Here is a 14,335-nt window from a genome sequence, read left to right as displayed (position 1 = left end):
ATCAGGCCCATTGTACAGCATCACATGTAGGCTAATAATGTCATTCCTTTTCATCTAGGGAGAATTCTTGATCTTCTCATTCCCATCCACAGAAAAGCATTTTTAAACAATTAGCAAAAAAACTTACAGGTTTTCCCACTCTCTGAAAGCATGAAAGGGAGGTAAGAGTACATCAGTTTAAATTTAAACACAAACACAGAATTTCTATGGCTTTTTAACAGTAAAATATACTAGAATTACCTATACCAATGAATAGGAATTTCAAACACTCAGGAATTCTCACTGAGTTACTTAGCAGTAAGTGATATGATCATCTGCCAATAAACTAGTTCTGGATGGTTCAGATACACACATATTACAGAAGGGATTACAGACAATTCTTCCGTCTTATATGAAGCCACAACTTAAGGGCCAATTCTAAAACTTTGGGGATACTTTTTAGTATTCATAGCCACATCCCACCTTTAATCTTAGGGTGACTAACTCTGCTGACTTTCCACTATTAAAGCCTCTAATGTTTAAATGCAAGAGAGACCTGAGCAGTACTAAATCATTTTTGTTTTAAAAGGAAGTCAAGTTGTTTTGTCATTAGGGATGGCATACAGTGGACAGCAGCACAACCGGACTTTAACCCAAAGTGGTCTGAGATATCGGCCCCAATGAGACTCACGGTTTAATACTGATCAGTTCTCTGAAGTTTTCCACTGCAGTGTTCCGGTTCCGTTTTTCAGAGTCACATTTCTCTTTTGTCCATGTCATCTGAATTTTATCAGGTACTGTCTCCCCCTCATCTTCTTCATCCGAGTACAGGCTTTCCAGCCGTATTATAGAGTGTCTGTCCTTTACCAGCTGGGCCTGAGAAGTGTTTAAATGGCAAGCTGAGTTCTACTTTCACAGGTTAATTTTATCTTTTCTGGATCCCTTTCACCAATTAAATAGCTCTCATTTCATTGTACTCTTCACCTGTGTTCAGGAGAGGAGCCAGAGCAGTTCACTAACACAAAGAGCAAAGAGGGTTATGGTGAATAAGAGTCAACCAAAATTTGGACCAGTTGGGGTGTCTCTATACAGAGAAAGAGAGAACTTGACATCGTAAGGTAATATGGAACCTGGCAGCCCAGACTGACCCCAAGCTGATGAAAACTGTTCTGCTCAGATGGAACAGGATGATACAAATTGAACAGCTTTGGTGGCCAAGCGAACTAGTTGCCTAGTTCTACCAGAATCCAAGACACGACATAAACCCACACTAGCAAAACAGGACGTGTCATGAAATGGGACAAACCCAGGATATCGCATGTACCGGAAACTCTTGAGACTTTCAAGAAACCTCCTGAGACTTACATTCTGAACTAACTGGACACCACATAATCATACAGGGAAATGCACAAAAGGCTTTTTACAGCTTACGTGACCGCCATGCATTCTTTCCTAGGACAAAGCATTTCTAGCATGGCTCCATGGCAAGATGTTAACCAATAGGAATAAACCTAGTTTTCAGACATAGCAACTGAAAAGGCTACACTGAATGTTCGTTTTCTTCAAGATGTGGGAGATGTCTGTATTAATTCATGGAAGTTTTACTATGCTATATGAAGGATATGAAATGGTGCTAGGAACAGCGCTTGGATTCATCCACCTTAGCTTTTTCTATAGTGAATGACATACCTCCCTTTCCCTTTCTGTTTTGGTCAGTCTCATTTGCCTCAGCATCTGAGATCTCTGCTCCATCATTAGGGTCCGCTCATAGGTATAAGCTGAAATATCACTGTTTTGCTGCAGAAATAAGAAAAATATTCTTCTTTGTAATCAAATAATTTACTAGCATTCAAACCTTAAGGAGAAATAGGATCAATCCCTTACCATTTCTACAACTTCCACCTCTGCCTCTATTCGTAGGTGATAAAGGAAAGTAGCCAGGTCCTTCTTCATCTGAATGCTGTTGTCATCCATCTGAGCTACTGTGAAAATTCTCATTTTACACTTTCTCCAGACCTATGGGGGAAAATACAAGTTCTCAAAACATGTGAACCAGCAACTTCTTTTCTACACAAAACAGAACTGTAATAAATATAGCATCCTTGTTTTTCAGCAGAGTTACTGTACTGGGCTCTGTGGATTTTTTTTTTAAACACATCCATACTATTGACTTTCCCATCAGAGCAATCAAGCATAGTTTAGGAGCACTGCTGATGCATTGTGTTGACAAACTGAGATGATTATCAAGCATGACTTTAACAAACAGGGTTAATGAGCCATTAATGCAAGGCAGGCCCTAAATTTGTATCCAGCCTCTCTTTTGGCTTAAAGATAACAAATAAAAGCCATATGAGGCCAGCCCAATGGTCCTATGAACTACAACATAAGAAAAATCCCAGTTAGGTTTCTCACTAGTGAGTCTTGACGTTTTTCACTGCTATGTTTCCCCTGACAAAACCCATGACCTGTTTTTTTGTTTGTTTTTTTGAGGGGGGAGGGGCTACCTCAATAAAACATTATTCATTCACTCTGGTCTGCTGCTGGTGAGACTGCCACAAAATCTTGAAATATTTCATTCTTCCGGGGTGTTTTATGATCTTTATATTCTTTTAAACTTTAAAAGAAACTAAACTTAACACTGATATATTATATGCCAAGGGTTGTGAGATTAATTTTTTTCTTGTATTCTTGTCACGACAAAACCAATCATAGCCATTACATTGGCTGATAAGTGTCCTGGCCACATCAAGTGACCCCACTGGCCAAAGCTGAAGTGGCTCCAGCAGGCCTAATATCTTCCCATCCAGCCTAAAGCCATAATGTAGGGGCCAGCAAGTTACCTGCAGAGGACAAACTGGGAAAAAGTCACCAATAAACCCAAGGTCAGTGTATTTTAAAATCACAACATTTTGGACACAATGCGCATAAATACTGTCTTATTTTTAAAAGATACTGTACTATTTAAAGACCTTTTCAATCTCCTTATTTTAACCGTCTCTCCTCATGACAGAGAGGTTAGTGGACTCCTTTCACTTAAGGAGACCTAGGTTCCTCCTCTTTGTCTTTAATAACCACCACACTCTGAGTGCTCAAAATTTCTCAAAATAATCAAATTTGATGAAGAAGACTATAGTTTTCATAATTTGGGGTCATTTCTCAACCAGCTGTACTACCAACACTATTGTGGTCCCTCATCTTCATGATCATATTGACTTTGTTAAATTCAGTTTAATTTCTGGTACTACACCCACTTAATACAAATGAATTCTTTCTTTGCTTAAATAAAGGAGTACTTGTGGCACCTTAGAGACTAACGAATTTATTTGAGCATGAGCTTTCGTGAGCTACAGCTCACTTCATCAGATGCATACCGTGGAAACTGCAGCAGACTCTATATATACACAGAGAATATGAAACAATACCTCCTCCCACCCCACTGTCCTGCTGGTAATAGCTTATCTAAAAGCCATTTCCAGCACAAATCCAGGTTTTCTCACCCTCCACCCCCCCACACAAATTCACTCTCCTGCTGGTGATAGCCCATCCAAAGTGACAACTCTTTACACAATGTGCATGATAATGAAGTTAGGCCATTTCCTGCACAAATCCAGGTTCTCTCACTCCCTCACCCCCCTCCAAAAACCCACCCCCATACACACACAAACTCACTCTCCTGCTGGTAATAGCTCATCCAAACTGGCCACTCTCCAAGTTTAAATCCAAGTTAAACCAGAACATCGGGGGGGGGGGGTAGGAAAAAACAAGAGGAAATAGGCTACCTTGCATAATTTGCATAATGACAGGTTTCAGAGTAACAGCCGTGTTAGTCTGTATTCGCAGAAAGAAAAGGAGTACTTGTGGCACCTTAGAGACTAACGAATTTATTTGAGCATGAGCTTTCGTGAGCTACAGCTCACTTCATCAGATGCATACCGTGGAAACTGCAGCAGACTCTATATATACACAGAGAATATGAAACAATACCTCCTCCCACCCCTGCATAATGACAGGTTTCAGAGTAACAGCCGTGTTAGTCTGTATTCGCAGAAAGAAAAGGAGTACTTGTGGCACCTTAGAGACTAACGAATTTATTTGAGCATGAGCTTTCGTGAGCTACAGCTCACTTCATCAGATGCATACCGTGGAAACTGCAGCAGACTCTATATATACACAGAGAATATGAAACAATACCTCCTCCCACCCCTGGCACCTTAGAGACTAACGAATTTATTTGAGCATGAGCTTTCGTGAGCTACAGCTCACTTCATCAGATGCATACCGTGGAAACTGCAGCAGACTCTATATATACACAGAGAATATGAAACAATACCTCCTCCCACCGGTATTGTTTCATATTCTCTGTGTATATATAGAGTCTGCTGCAGTTTCCACGGTATGCATCTGATGAAGTGAGCTGTAGCTCACGAAAGCTCATGCTCAAATAAATTCGTTAGTCTCTAAGGTGCCACAAGTACTCCTTTTCTTTCTGCGAATACAGACTAACACGGCTGTTACTCTGAAACCTGTCATTTGCTTAAATAGTACACCATCTTCCAAATTAACACTTGCTTCATAACTTGACAGTGTTCCTCTTTTGCATGCATATAATCCAATTATATTGCAATGAAATACATCTAGTGTCTAAAATTAAGACACTCGTTAGGTCCTATAGCCCTTGTGAACATGGTATCCATAAGCAGTCTGCTGAGTCCTTTATGATACACATCTTATTAAATTTACATAGCTATCAACAGAAGACTGAGCAAGTCTCAAACACAGCTCCAGGAACTCTGCCTTTTCAATGTAGTACCTTTCATTTTTTTTAAAGGTAAAGATTTGTGTGTTTGTATGACCATTCCTGCTATGATCACGTAGGAAATATACATTCTGCTAATACAAGAATGCATTGTACATGAGCAGAATGTACATGTGAGTCAAAAACCATTTTTTATAAATATATAATACAAGAAAAAACTTATTGGGAGAACAGTATGAGGATCTTCACTTATTCTTGGCTCACTGTTCCACACCATACACTGATGCATACAAAGCAGTTGGCAGACAAATTTGTTCTCTAGCTCTTTTCATCCTTACTTTATGCTGTTTCAGTAGAAAAGGAAGCAACATCAACATGCCTCCATCATGCACAATCCACCACACATCAATGTTGCCTTCGTTGTAACGCTCATGGTTGCTGGGATAGAAAGACACGTTTTTGGGCACCAACAGAGCCAGATGGGCAGCAGTTGTACAACGCACAGTGTCTGCGGGGAAGGGGAAGAAAGCAAAGAGTCACTTTTCTATGGTACTGTAAGAGAAAATGATAGTGGAAAAGGCTATTCAGTGAGCAAGTGCCACTTACCTATAAAATCGCCGCTCACATTAAATATATGTATTTACTCCTTTTGTGTAACTGTGCAACTGTAAAGGCTTTTTAATTGAAAAAATTATAGTGTTTATTAAAAACCATTTGAAATGGCCTATAGACACATATACCTGTCAATGAGTGCCATTATTTTACATTTTACTTTTTTTGTTAATATTCATGCAAATAGTGGGAAAGTGATGCTGAACTTGCAGAATAAATCTGTTCAATCAAAAGTATAGTGTGTGTAGAGTAGTACACAGAACTTGGTTCTGTGTGTCTAACCACATGACATATCACAACTAACCTATAAATGTTTTCCAGGCTCTTGCATCTTCACTTTGTCTCCAGCCATACGGCCATCCCAAAACCACAGTGTTGTGTTTCATGCCACCTAGTCCACAGGACTGTATCAAGTGGGCAATTCCTTCTCGAACCTTGGTGGCTACAACTACTTGACAAAATCCTTTCACTTTCTCAATTTCAATCATGTTCTTAATAGTCTGGAAGATAGGCAAGGGAAAAAAGTTCTCCATTAAAATGAACTCAGGTCCTCTATATCAACTGATTATACTTCTTATGCATGTTCATACTGTAATCTACATATACTCATCAGGGGCAAAAGTTTACTGCCCTATTTTGAGTAATGAAGGACAGGAGAATCATATGTAGTATAAGGCTTCATATGCTATAAGCCATTATAACAAGGCTGCAAGATATAAAGAGAACAATAATTTCATCCTTAGCAAAGATGTTATCCCAGAGATATATGAATTAGCTTTCCATTTTTAAAGTACTGTCTCCCACCTCTTCAAGAGCTGCTGGGGAGGCAGGGGTGCTGGGAATGTCACGGTATGCTGTGACTACGCAGATGTAAATGATTAAGCATTAGGAAGGGTGAAAAGGACTTTATAAGTCTTCTACCACTACATCGAATAAGCAAAATACAGCAAATGTGATGGGTTCAGAATAGCTACTGTGATGTTCAGAAAATTACAGAACACATCATCCTTTACGTGAATCAGTCAACATCATGAAACATTAGTTCTCTCAGTTTGGTGACAATGTGTCCTGTTAAATGAGTTAGAGATGTATACACATAAGATCTAGAACATAATGCAGCAGCCATGACTGCACTTAGGCATGTCTTTAAGCACTTTGGGCAACAGGCATACAGTACGCTTGTGTTTAAGAGCTTTGTTTTACTGGGGCCTGCTTTAGTTTCCACAAAATTTAATAAAAATTCACTACAATTGTGTAAAATCATTATTATATGTCAATATTTAAAGCACGCACCTGTTCAGCAGCTTGGGCCTCTCCATAACTCTCCAGGAAATTCCCTTGGATCACTGTCCCTATGATAGTCAAACCTTTGCCAGCTTTCAGCTGAGAAGCAAATGTTAACAGCCTCGGATACTTCACATGCAAATCTTCATCTAATTTCAGAAGCACCAGCAATTGAGGCCTAGAGGAAAAGAAAAAGCAGTCTGGGTTATTCTTATAAAACTTTTTAAAAAATGTTTGCCTCACTAATTATCTTAATTATGCTTTATCATTAACACTGATACCCACAACAGTGAAGTACTGTCTCTGTACCATATGCCCAGAAGTGCACTACTTGATATTTTATTTCTTTAGACAAAGCAAATTTGGAATACTGTCTGGAGAATCTTCTTCCATGTGGTTTTGAAGAAAGGATTTTACTAGTCTGAGTGGTCTGCATTAGCATTTTACTTACAGAAACTGATTTTCAAGAATCTGCCCAACACAAAATATATTGCATACTCCATTTATGCAATAACGCTACCTTCTAGGTCTATATGGATATTATGTACCAAACACGTGGGATTAAGATTACATTCCAAATAGACAAATGAATTTTACTTTCTTCTGACATGTGAGATACATGCAACTTCAGTCTGACATCATCAACATTTGCAAAAAGAAAAGGAGTACTTGTGGCACCTTAGAGACTAACCAATTTATTTGAGCATAAGCTTTCGTGAGCTACAGCTCGCTTCATCTGATGCATAAAGAAAGCTTATGCTCAAATAAATTGGTTAGTCTCTAAGGTGCTACAAGTACTCCTTTTCTTTTTGCGAATACAGACTAACACGGCTGCTACTCTGAAACCCATCAACATTTGGATTTTCTTTCCCAACATTCAGCTATGAGTAACGGAATATCATGATGTATAGGATTTTGTTTGTATTATTTAAGGTAGACTTCTACTCCTCTCAATAGCTGGAGGAGTGCTCAATATCCCTATACAGCAGTGCTAGTTAGCAACATAACAGAAGCTAGATTGAGCTATGCACTTCAGAGGTGAAAGTCATGGAACAGTACAAGCTTACCTTTCAGTTAATGAGGATTTCTCAGCCCCCTAAGCCTTACTATTTTCCAGCAGCTGCACGTAGAACTCAGCTCTCTCAGAGCAAAATGCATGTTGCCCATGTAATCTGGCTTCATGCAGCAGAAGTGCAGAGGCTAGAGGGAGAAATCCTTGGCCACTATTCCAGTTTTAAAGATGGAGCCACATCAGCAACCTCTGTGCCACTACTGCAGGATATTAGGCCACTGCATCCCTGGAATCGCACATCTTGTGTGTCATTCCCCAACTCCACTTTCTGAACTAGCTTACACTGGGCCTGAATCGAGACACCATCCACATCCCAGACAAGACAGGCTGCTGCTCTGTCTCTGCCGGGCACCCCCAGTGTAGTTAATGTAGCATGGAATATCTTACATGGGCTGCATGCATTTCACACTAAGTGTGCGGGACTTACTCACGTGCTTTGATTCCCATTAAAAGACTGAGTTCTTAAACTTCTTTTGTATTTTAAGATAGCAAAGCTCCTGTCCAGTGTCAAGCTAGATTACTTACATGTAAATTGTGGGCATTGTTTTGAACCCTGCACATGCAACCTGAAGCTCAGCAAAATCTGCATTTTGCACATCCAAAATGCCTACCTCCAGTTCTTGGTGTGGGGAGGACCTTCTTCCAGTCTTAGCAAGGCATATCTGGCAGCACTGAGTGACAGACCCCGAATACCATCGCCCCATTCCTTCTCTGCACTGCAAAGAAATCACATATTTTAGTGAATACATGATTTGAGATCTGCTGATGAAAAGCGGTATATATGAGCTAGGTAGTATTATTTCAGCAGTGTTTATCTTCCTTGCTCTTGCATGGAAGTCATAATTACTTTACAACAAATTTACGGATGTGCTTCACAACCTAATGTACTCACAGGGATGAACTGCAAGATGTATTTCAAGCAAACACATCAGGTAGAGAATCATAGAACTGGAAGGGACTTCAAGAGGTCATCTAGTCCAGTCCCCTGCACTTAAGGCAGGACTAAGTATTATCTAGACCATCCCTGATAGGTGTTTGTCCAACCTGCTCTTAAAAATCCTCAATGATGGAGATTCATTCCACAACCTCCCTAGGCAATTTATTCCAGTGGTTAACCACTCTGACAGGAAGTTTTTCCTAATGTCCAACCTAAACCGCCCTTTCTGCAATTTAAGCCTATTGCTTCTTGTCCTATCCTCAAAGGTTAAGAAGAACAATTTTTCTCCCTCCTCCTTGTAACAACTTTTTATGTACTTGAAAACTGTTATCATGTCCCCTCTCAGTCTTCTCTTCTTCAGACTAAACAAAAGCAATTTTTTCAATCTTCCCTCATAGGTCATGTTTTCTAGACCTTTAATCATTTTTGTTGCTCTTCTCTGGACTTTCTCCAATTTGTCCACATCTTTCCTGTAATGTGGCGCCCAGAACTGGACACAATACTCCAGTTGAGGCCTAATCAGCACGGAGTAGAGCGGAAGAATTACTTCTCGTGTCTTGCTTACAATACTGCTAATACATCCCAGAATGATGTTTGCTTTTTTTGCAACAGCGTTACCCTGTTGACTCATATTTAGCTTGTGATCCATTATGTCCCCCAGATCCCTTTCCACAGTACTCCTTCCTAGGCAGTCGTTTCCCATTTTGTATGTGTGAAACTGATTGCTCCTTCCTAAGTGGAGTACTTTGCAAATTATAAATCACTCCTGTCTGTGGTTGAGATTTCCTTGGAACATCATCATGCATGAACCACACCATGTGCTTCACCATCTGATTTGTGAAGATGAAGTTATGCGGCCAAACTACCAGTCTAAGAGACTGAGAATAGTAATCTAATGCATCCCAAGCAAGGCTGAGTTTGGGTGCTGGTTATCTCCCCAAGACTCTCTAAAAACCTTTACCACGTGACCAATTTATGAGCCACGTGGAATGGCTCTAGAGAGGGCTGCATTCAGGTCTCCTTGGCTAGAAGTGGTCAAAGAGGGTAAAGTGGAGCAGGGAACTAGATGCCCAAAATAGACCTCCAGTTCCCGCTATCACACAGATTTCAAGAAACATCTTGCAGATGCTTACCCAAGATGCTTACATCCTGATCTAATGAATTCTTTTTGGAATCATCACCGCAAAGCAGTTGCAAAAATACTCCCATGTAGAAAATGAATACCATAGACACAAGGCAATACCCATTCATGTGCCGAACCAACAAAGGGTAAGTAAGTCCAAGTCTCCTCTTACCCTGCTTCTTCTGAAAATACTTACCCTTGATATTCAATGTACTTGTAAATCATGCCTGCAATGAGCATAGCCACCAGAGCATAATACCAGGATGAAATGAACATCAACGCAAGACAAATACTCATGCCTAAAAATGATAAAGCCCTGGGAGGGGAAAAAATAGGTATTAGCAAGTACCTGGGGAAAAAAGAGCTAAAATCTTGAAGTATCTGCTACAAACCCACTGGTTATTTTAATTGCTTTCCCCCTTAAAGTTTTTCACCTTCTGTATCCTCTCTCCTGAAGAGATGGCAATAAAAAGCAACCAATAACTCCCATCACCACTGTTGTAATATACTGTATTGTGGGGATGATGCTATTACTACATTAATCACCACAATTCTGGTCCACACTAAACAGAGGAGTTTCTTCCTGCATCCCTGACTACTACCAGATGGATAGAAGAAATCCAGCAGCCTTAACCAAGTCCCTCCTGATAGCCCCAGGGCACTGCAGAATCTTTCCATCTTCTCAGCCACCCAAAGGTGGCCCAAGACACAATTTCAGTAACGAGGTGCCTTCAAGACTAGCTGCAAAAGCCACCTACAGAAACACTCCATGCCCGTGATCAGCAGCAGAAACACATACTAACATCCCCTCTATTAGGAAGCTCTTCACCTCATATGAAGGGTTAACAACAGTCTTCCAAATCCCTTCAGTAGACCACAGAATATGAACTAGAGTAGACCAAAGTCTACACTGAGTCATTTGCTTACCAATGATAGTATTTAAATCGGGGCCGCCAATTTGGAGTTCTTAAAAGTGTTTGTACTGCACATGCCAGATTGACAAAGAGGTAACACATCAAGAAAAACCTGTAGAGAAGGAACAATTTAGCACACGTTAGTTTTTGACACAGACTGTAAAAATGGAAAGGTCTGAATGTCACTCACATAACACCAAAACCAATATCTGTTTTGCCACAAGAGGCTATACCTCCAATTTGTTACTAAAGACAGGCCTAAACTGTTAATACAAATTAGGTGTAAAGGTTAGAGACTCTTTACGAATGAATCTAATCACATTCCTTCTGTCCAGTTGCTGAGCACCAAACATGATACGGTTTTCTAAAGGGAGGCCCAATCCAGCTTTGTCAGAAAAAATGTTCACTTATGATATATTTCAGAGGCATGACAATTGACATGTTAATTAAGATGGATGTCAGGTCATTTGTAGTCCTTAAATAAATGGAACTTCTGTTCCAGTACCTATTGTATTTATCTAAAATTGAGGTTCTAAAAGGTAATCACATTAACACAGTGACTTCTGTTAATCTTGTAACAGTGACTCTGTTCCTTACATAGAGAGAATTGGAGCCACCATGTCAAGGGAAGCTATAAGAATTCCGAGTTCAGCAATTAATGCTGTTAGCAGAAGCGCCCATGTTGGTTCACCATTTGCTTTCCCATGACCGAAAACCTAAACAAAAAAAAGAAAAGGAACATTATTTATTTGTACTATCACACTTGACTCATAGGTTAACTTGACACTGCTTACAAATATGTTCAGTAACATTCTAAAACAGAATCTATTTCCCACTTCAAAGATAGCATGCAGCGGGGGATTTTCATATCTTTCACTGAAGGACAAGGACAGGAGTCCAGCTAGCCGCTAAACCCAATCCCTACTCCATTAAGTTTGATGTCAGACTCCTTAATGATACAAAAAATACTCATCTAAATCCTCCCTTCAACGCACACCTGCCTTTTTTTTATTTTAAGCACAGACCCTCACTTTGAAAAGGGGCAGTGTGCGAAAAATCTAGTTTTAGAGTGGGGAATCCTTGTCCGATCTCCCTTTCTTCCCCTTTCTAGGAAGAACCTTCCCCTGCTTTTAACAAGATTAAGCAAGAAGCTAGTCAGAGAAGAGGCAATAGTGGTCTGCAACCAGTAGACAGCAACTAAGAAGTGAAGATATGGCTCCTGCTCCAATGCATGAAACCTGACTGAGGCCCTACTCTAGGAGCAACACTGAAGAAGGGTGAGAGATGACCACTGACTCTCAAGGTCCAAATATCTCATAGCGAGAGGGGCTAGAGGATTCTCAGCAGTCCCACTCCTCCTAGCACTAGATCAAAATGTAGGCAGGGTTAGTAGTGGGGCTGGTAGGCTTGAGAACAGGGACTGGGAACTTGAAGCTTAGTGGCCTGATTTCTGTATAACCATCCTGCAACTTGGCAATCAGGTTTCTGATATCTGCCAAATACATCTACATATTCCAATTTCCTTCTGCCAGTCTCAAGGAAAATAACCTTACCCCACTGGCTAGGTCATGGGGTTCGTGTATGCTGCATACAGCACAATGAATGTTCTTCAATATTTACAAACCCATAGGAAAGGAATAATGTTGTCCTTGGCTATAGCTTGCAGTAGCCGTGGGGCTCCAGTGAGGCTCTGTAAGCCTGCTCCGCAGGTAGAGAAGAATGAGCCTATCACAATGACCCATGGTGAGGGCCAAGAAAGTGTGCCCACCACTAAGTTCTTGTTCACCGCATCACCATACCTGTAGGATAAAGAAAGGTTAGCCAGTCCTATATTTCACTTGGACAGAGTCTGTCTTATCCAAATGTAAGCCAACAAGAAGTAGGTTAGATTTTATTTAACAAAAATTTCCAGCAACTTCTTGAACAGAAAACTGCAATATAGGAAAAAATCTGAATCAGTAGCCCAAGCGATCCCCTACAAGATAACCACTACTGGAAAGAAGTTTGCACCCATTTTCCAAGGACAACCATCTGAAAAGTCGCTTCTGTCTTTAAGTTATTGATAACACTTCTACTGCCTTGTTAACCAAGCACTCGTTTCTGTTCATCTGCTGAGAAGCCATCCTTATTACATTGAAACCGAGCTCTCCTGTTTATTTAAACAACCAGTGACACCTACGTTTTTCTGCCCTAAGTCTTTTAGCATGCAATAACCACCATTAAGTACGGACACTGGTTGTACAATCCCCAATATCAGACTCATACAAAAAGCTTCAGTGACGTTAGACCTTTCCAACCAGATCATAGCCTCATGCCAAACTTTATGAACAAGCAGTTCCCTGCTTGTCCCCTGACAGATGATCCTCGTGGGAGCTTTCAGAAATGCTGTGTGCAGATTCCAGCATTAGGATAACTATCATTACTCGATTTACAGGGTTAAGAACCTAAGGGTAAGAAACATGATCATCAAACATGGCAACATTTTCCTAATTATAAATGGCTGCTTGGATTTGACCATGTTCATGTCCCCTTTTTATTCTTAATTCACAAGCAGAATTTTGGTCACAAGCATTTAAGAGAAACAGCCGTATAAATACCCGTATGTGAGCAAGACCACATATGAGCAGACATGATCATGCACTATCTTAATGAGCAGTCATTCTGGATTAAAAAGTTTCAGCCATTCAATCAAAGCATAAAAAACATTATCCTCCAACTTGTGCCCACACTCCCCACGAGTAACAGAGAGCAAACTATTAATTTTAACAACTATCTGCTAAGATCACATTGGCCCAAGATTGTCTATACTATTAGAAAGAACAGGAGTACTTGTGGCCCCTTAGAGACTTACAAATTTATTTGAGCATAAGCTTTCGTGGGCTACAGCCCACTTCATCGGATGCATAGAATGGAACATATAATAAGTATACACATCTATATATACAGAGAACATGAAAAAGTGGAGTAAGAGGCTAATTAATTAAGATGAGCTATTATCAGCAGGAGAAAAACACTTTTGTAGTGATAATCAAGATGGCCCATTTGGACAGTTGGCAAGAAGGTGTGAGGATACTTAACGTGGGGAAATAGATTCAATATGTGTAATGACCCAGCCTCCCAACCTCTATTCAAATCCACGTTATGGATCCACGTAATGGTATCTAGTTTGTATATTAATTCAAGCTCAGCGGTTTCTCGTTGGAGTCTGTTTTTGACGCTTTTCTGTTGCAAAACTGCCACCTTTAAATCTGTTACTGAGTGGCCAGAGAGGTTGAAGTTTTCTCCTACTGGTTTTTGAATGTTATGATTCCTGATGTCAGATTTGTGTCCATTTATTCTTTTGCATAGAGACTGTCCAGTTTGGCCAATGTACATGGCAGAGGGGTATTGCTGGCACATGATGGCATATATCACATTGGTAGATGTGCAGGTGAACGAGCCCCTGATGGCGTGGCTAATGTGATTAGGTCCTATGATGGTGTCCCCTGAATAGATATGTGGACACAGTTGACAACGGGCTTTGTTGCAAGGATAGGTTCCTGGGTTAGTGTTTTTGTTGTGTGGTGTGTGGTTGCTGGAGAGTATTTGCTTCAGGTTGGGGGTCTGTCTGTAAGCAAGGACTGGTCTGTCTCCTAACATCTGTGAGAGTGAGGGATCA

At 40.4% G+C, this 14,335-nt stretch overlaps 1 protein-coding gene across 1 annotated transcript in view; it reads right to left on the bottom strand.

Annotated features, from left to right (window-relative positions):
• SLC12A4 (solute carrier family 12 member 4) overlaps window positions 1-14,335 on the bottom strand; it is a 77,498-nt gene that overhangs the window by 6,678 nt on the left and 56,485 nt on the right. Inside the window, exons 12-22 of the mRNA XM_077831069.1 lie at window positions 12,302-12,476; window positions 11,275-11,393; window positions 10,691-10,789; window positions 9,960-10,079; window positions 8,315-8,419; window positions 6,641-6,809; window positions 5,652-5,847; window positions 5,074-5,243; window positions 1,864-1,995; window positions 1,669-1,776; window positions 671-855 (exon numbers count right to left, since the gene is read on the bottom strand). Of these exons, the coding sequence (XP_077687195.1) occupies window positions 671-855; window positions 1,669-1,776; window positions 1,864-1,995; window positions 5,074-5,243; window positions 5,652-5,847; window positions 6,641-6,809; window positions 8,315-8,419; window positions 9,960-10,079; window positions 10,691-10,789; window positions 11,275-11,393; window positions 12,302-12,476 (1,578 nt within the window). The remainder of the gene's footprint in view (window positions 1-670; window positions 856-1,668; window positions 1,777-1,863; window positions 1,996-5,073; window positions 5,244-5,651; window positions 5,848-6,640; window positions 6,810-8,314; window positions 8,420-9,959; window positions 10,080-10,690; window positions 10,790-11,274; window positions 11,394-12,301; window positions 12,477-14,335) is intronic.

Source organism: Eretmochelys imbricata, chromosome 12, assembly GCF_965152235.1.
Source record: "Eretmochelys imbricata isolate rEreImb1 chromosome 12, rEreImb1.hap1, whole genome shotgun sequence".
In the NCBI taxonomy this organism is placed as follows: Eukaryota; Metazoa; Chordata; order Testudines; family Cheloniidae; genus Eretmochelys; species Eretmochelys imbricata.
This window is presented reverse-complemented; position numbering and strand designations above follow the sequence as displayed.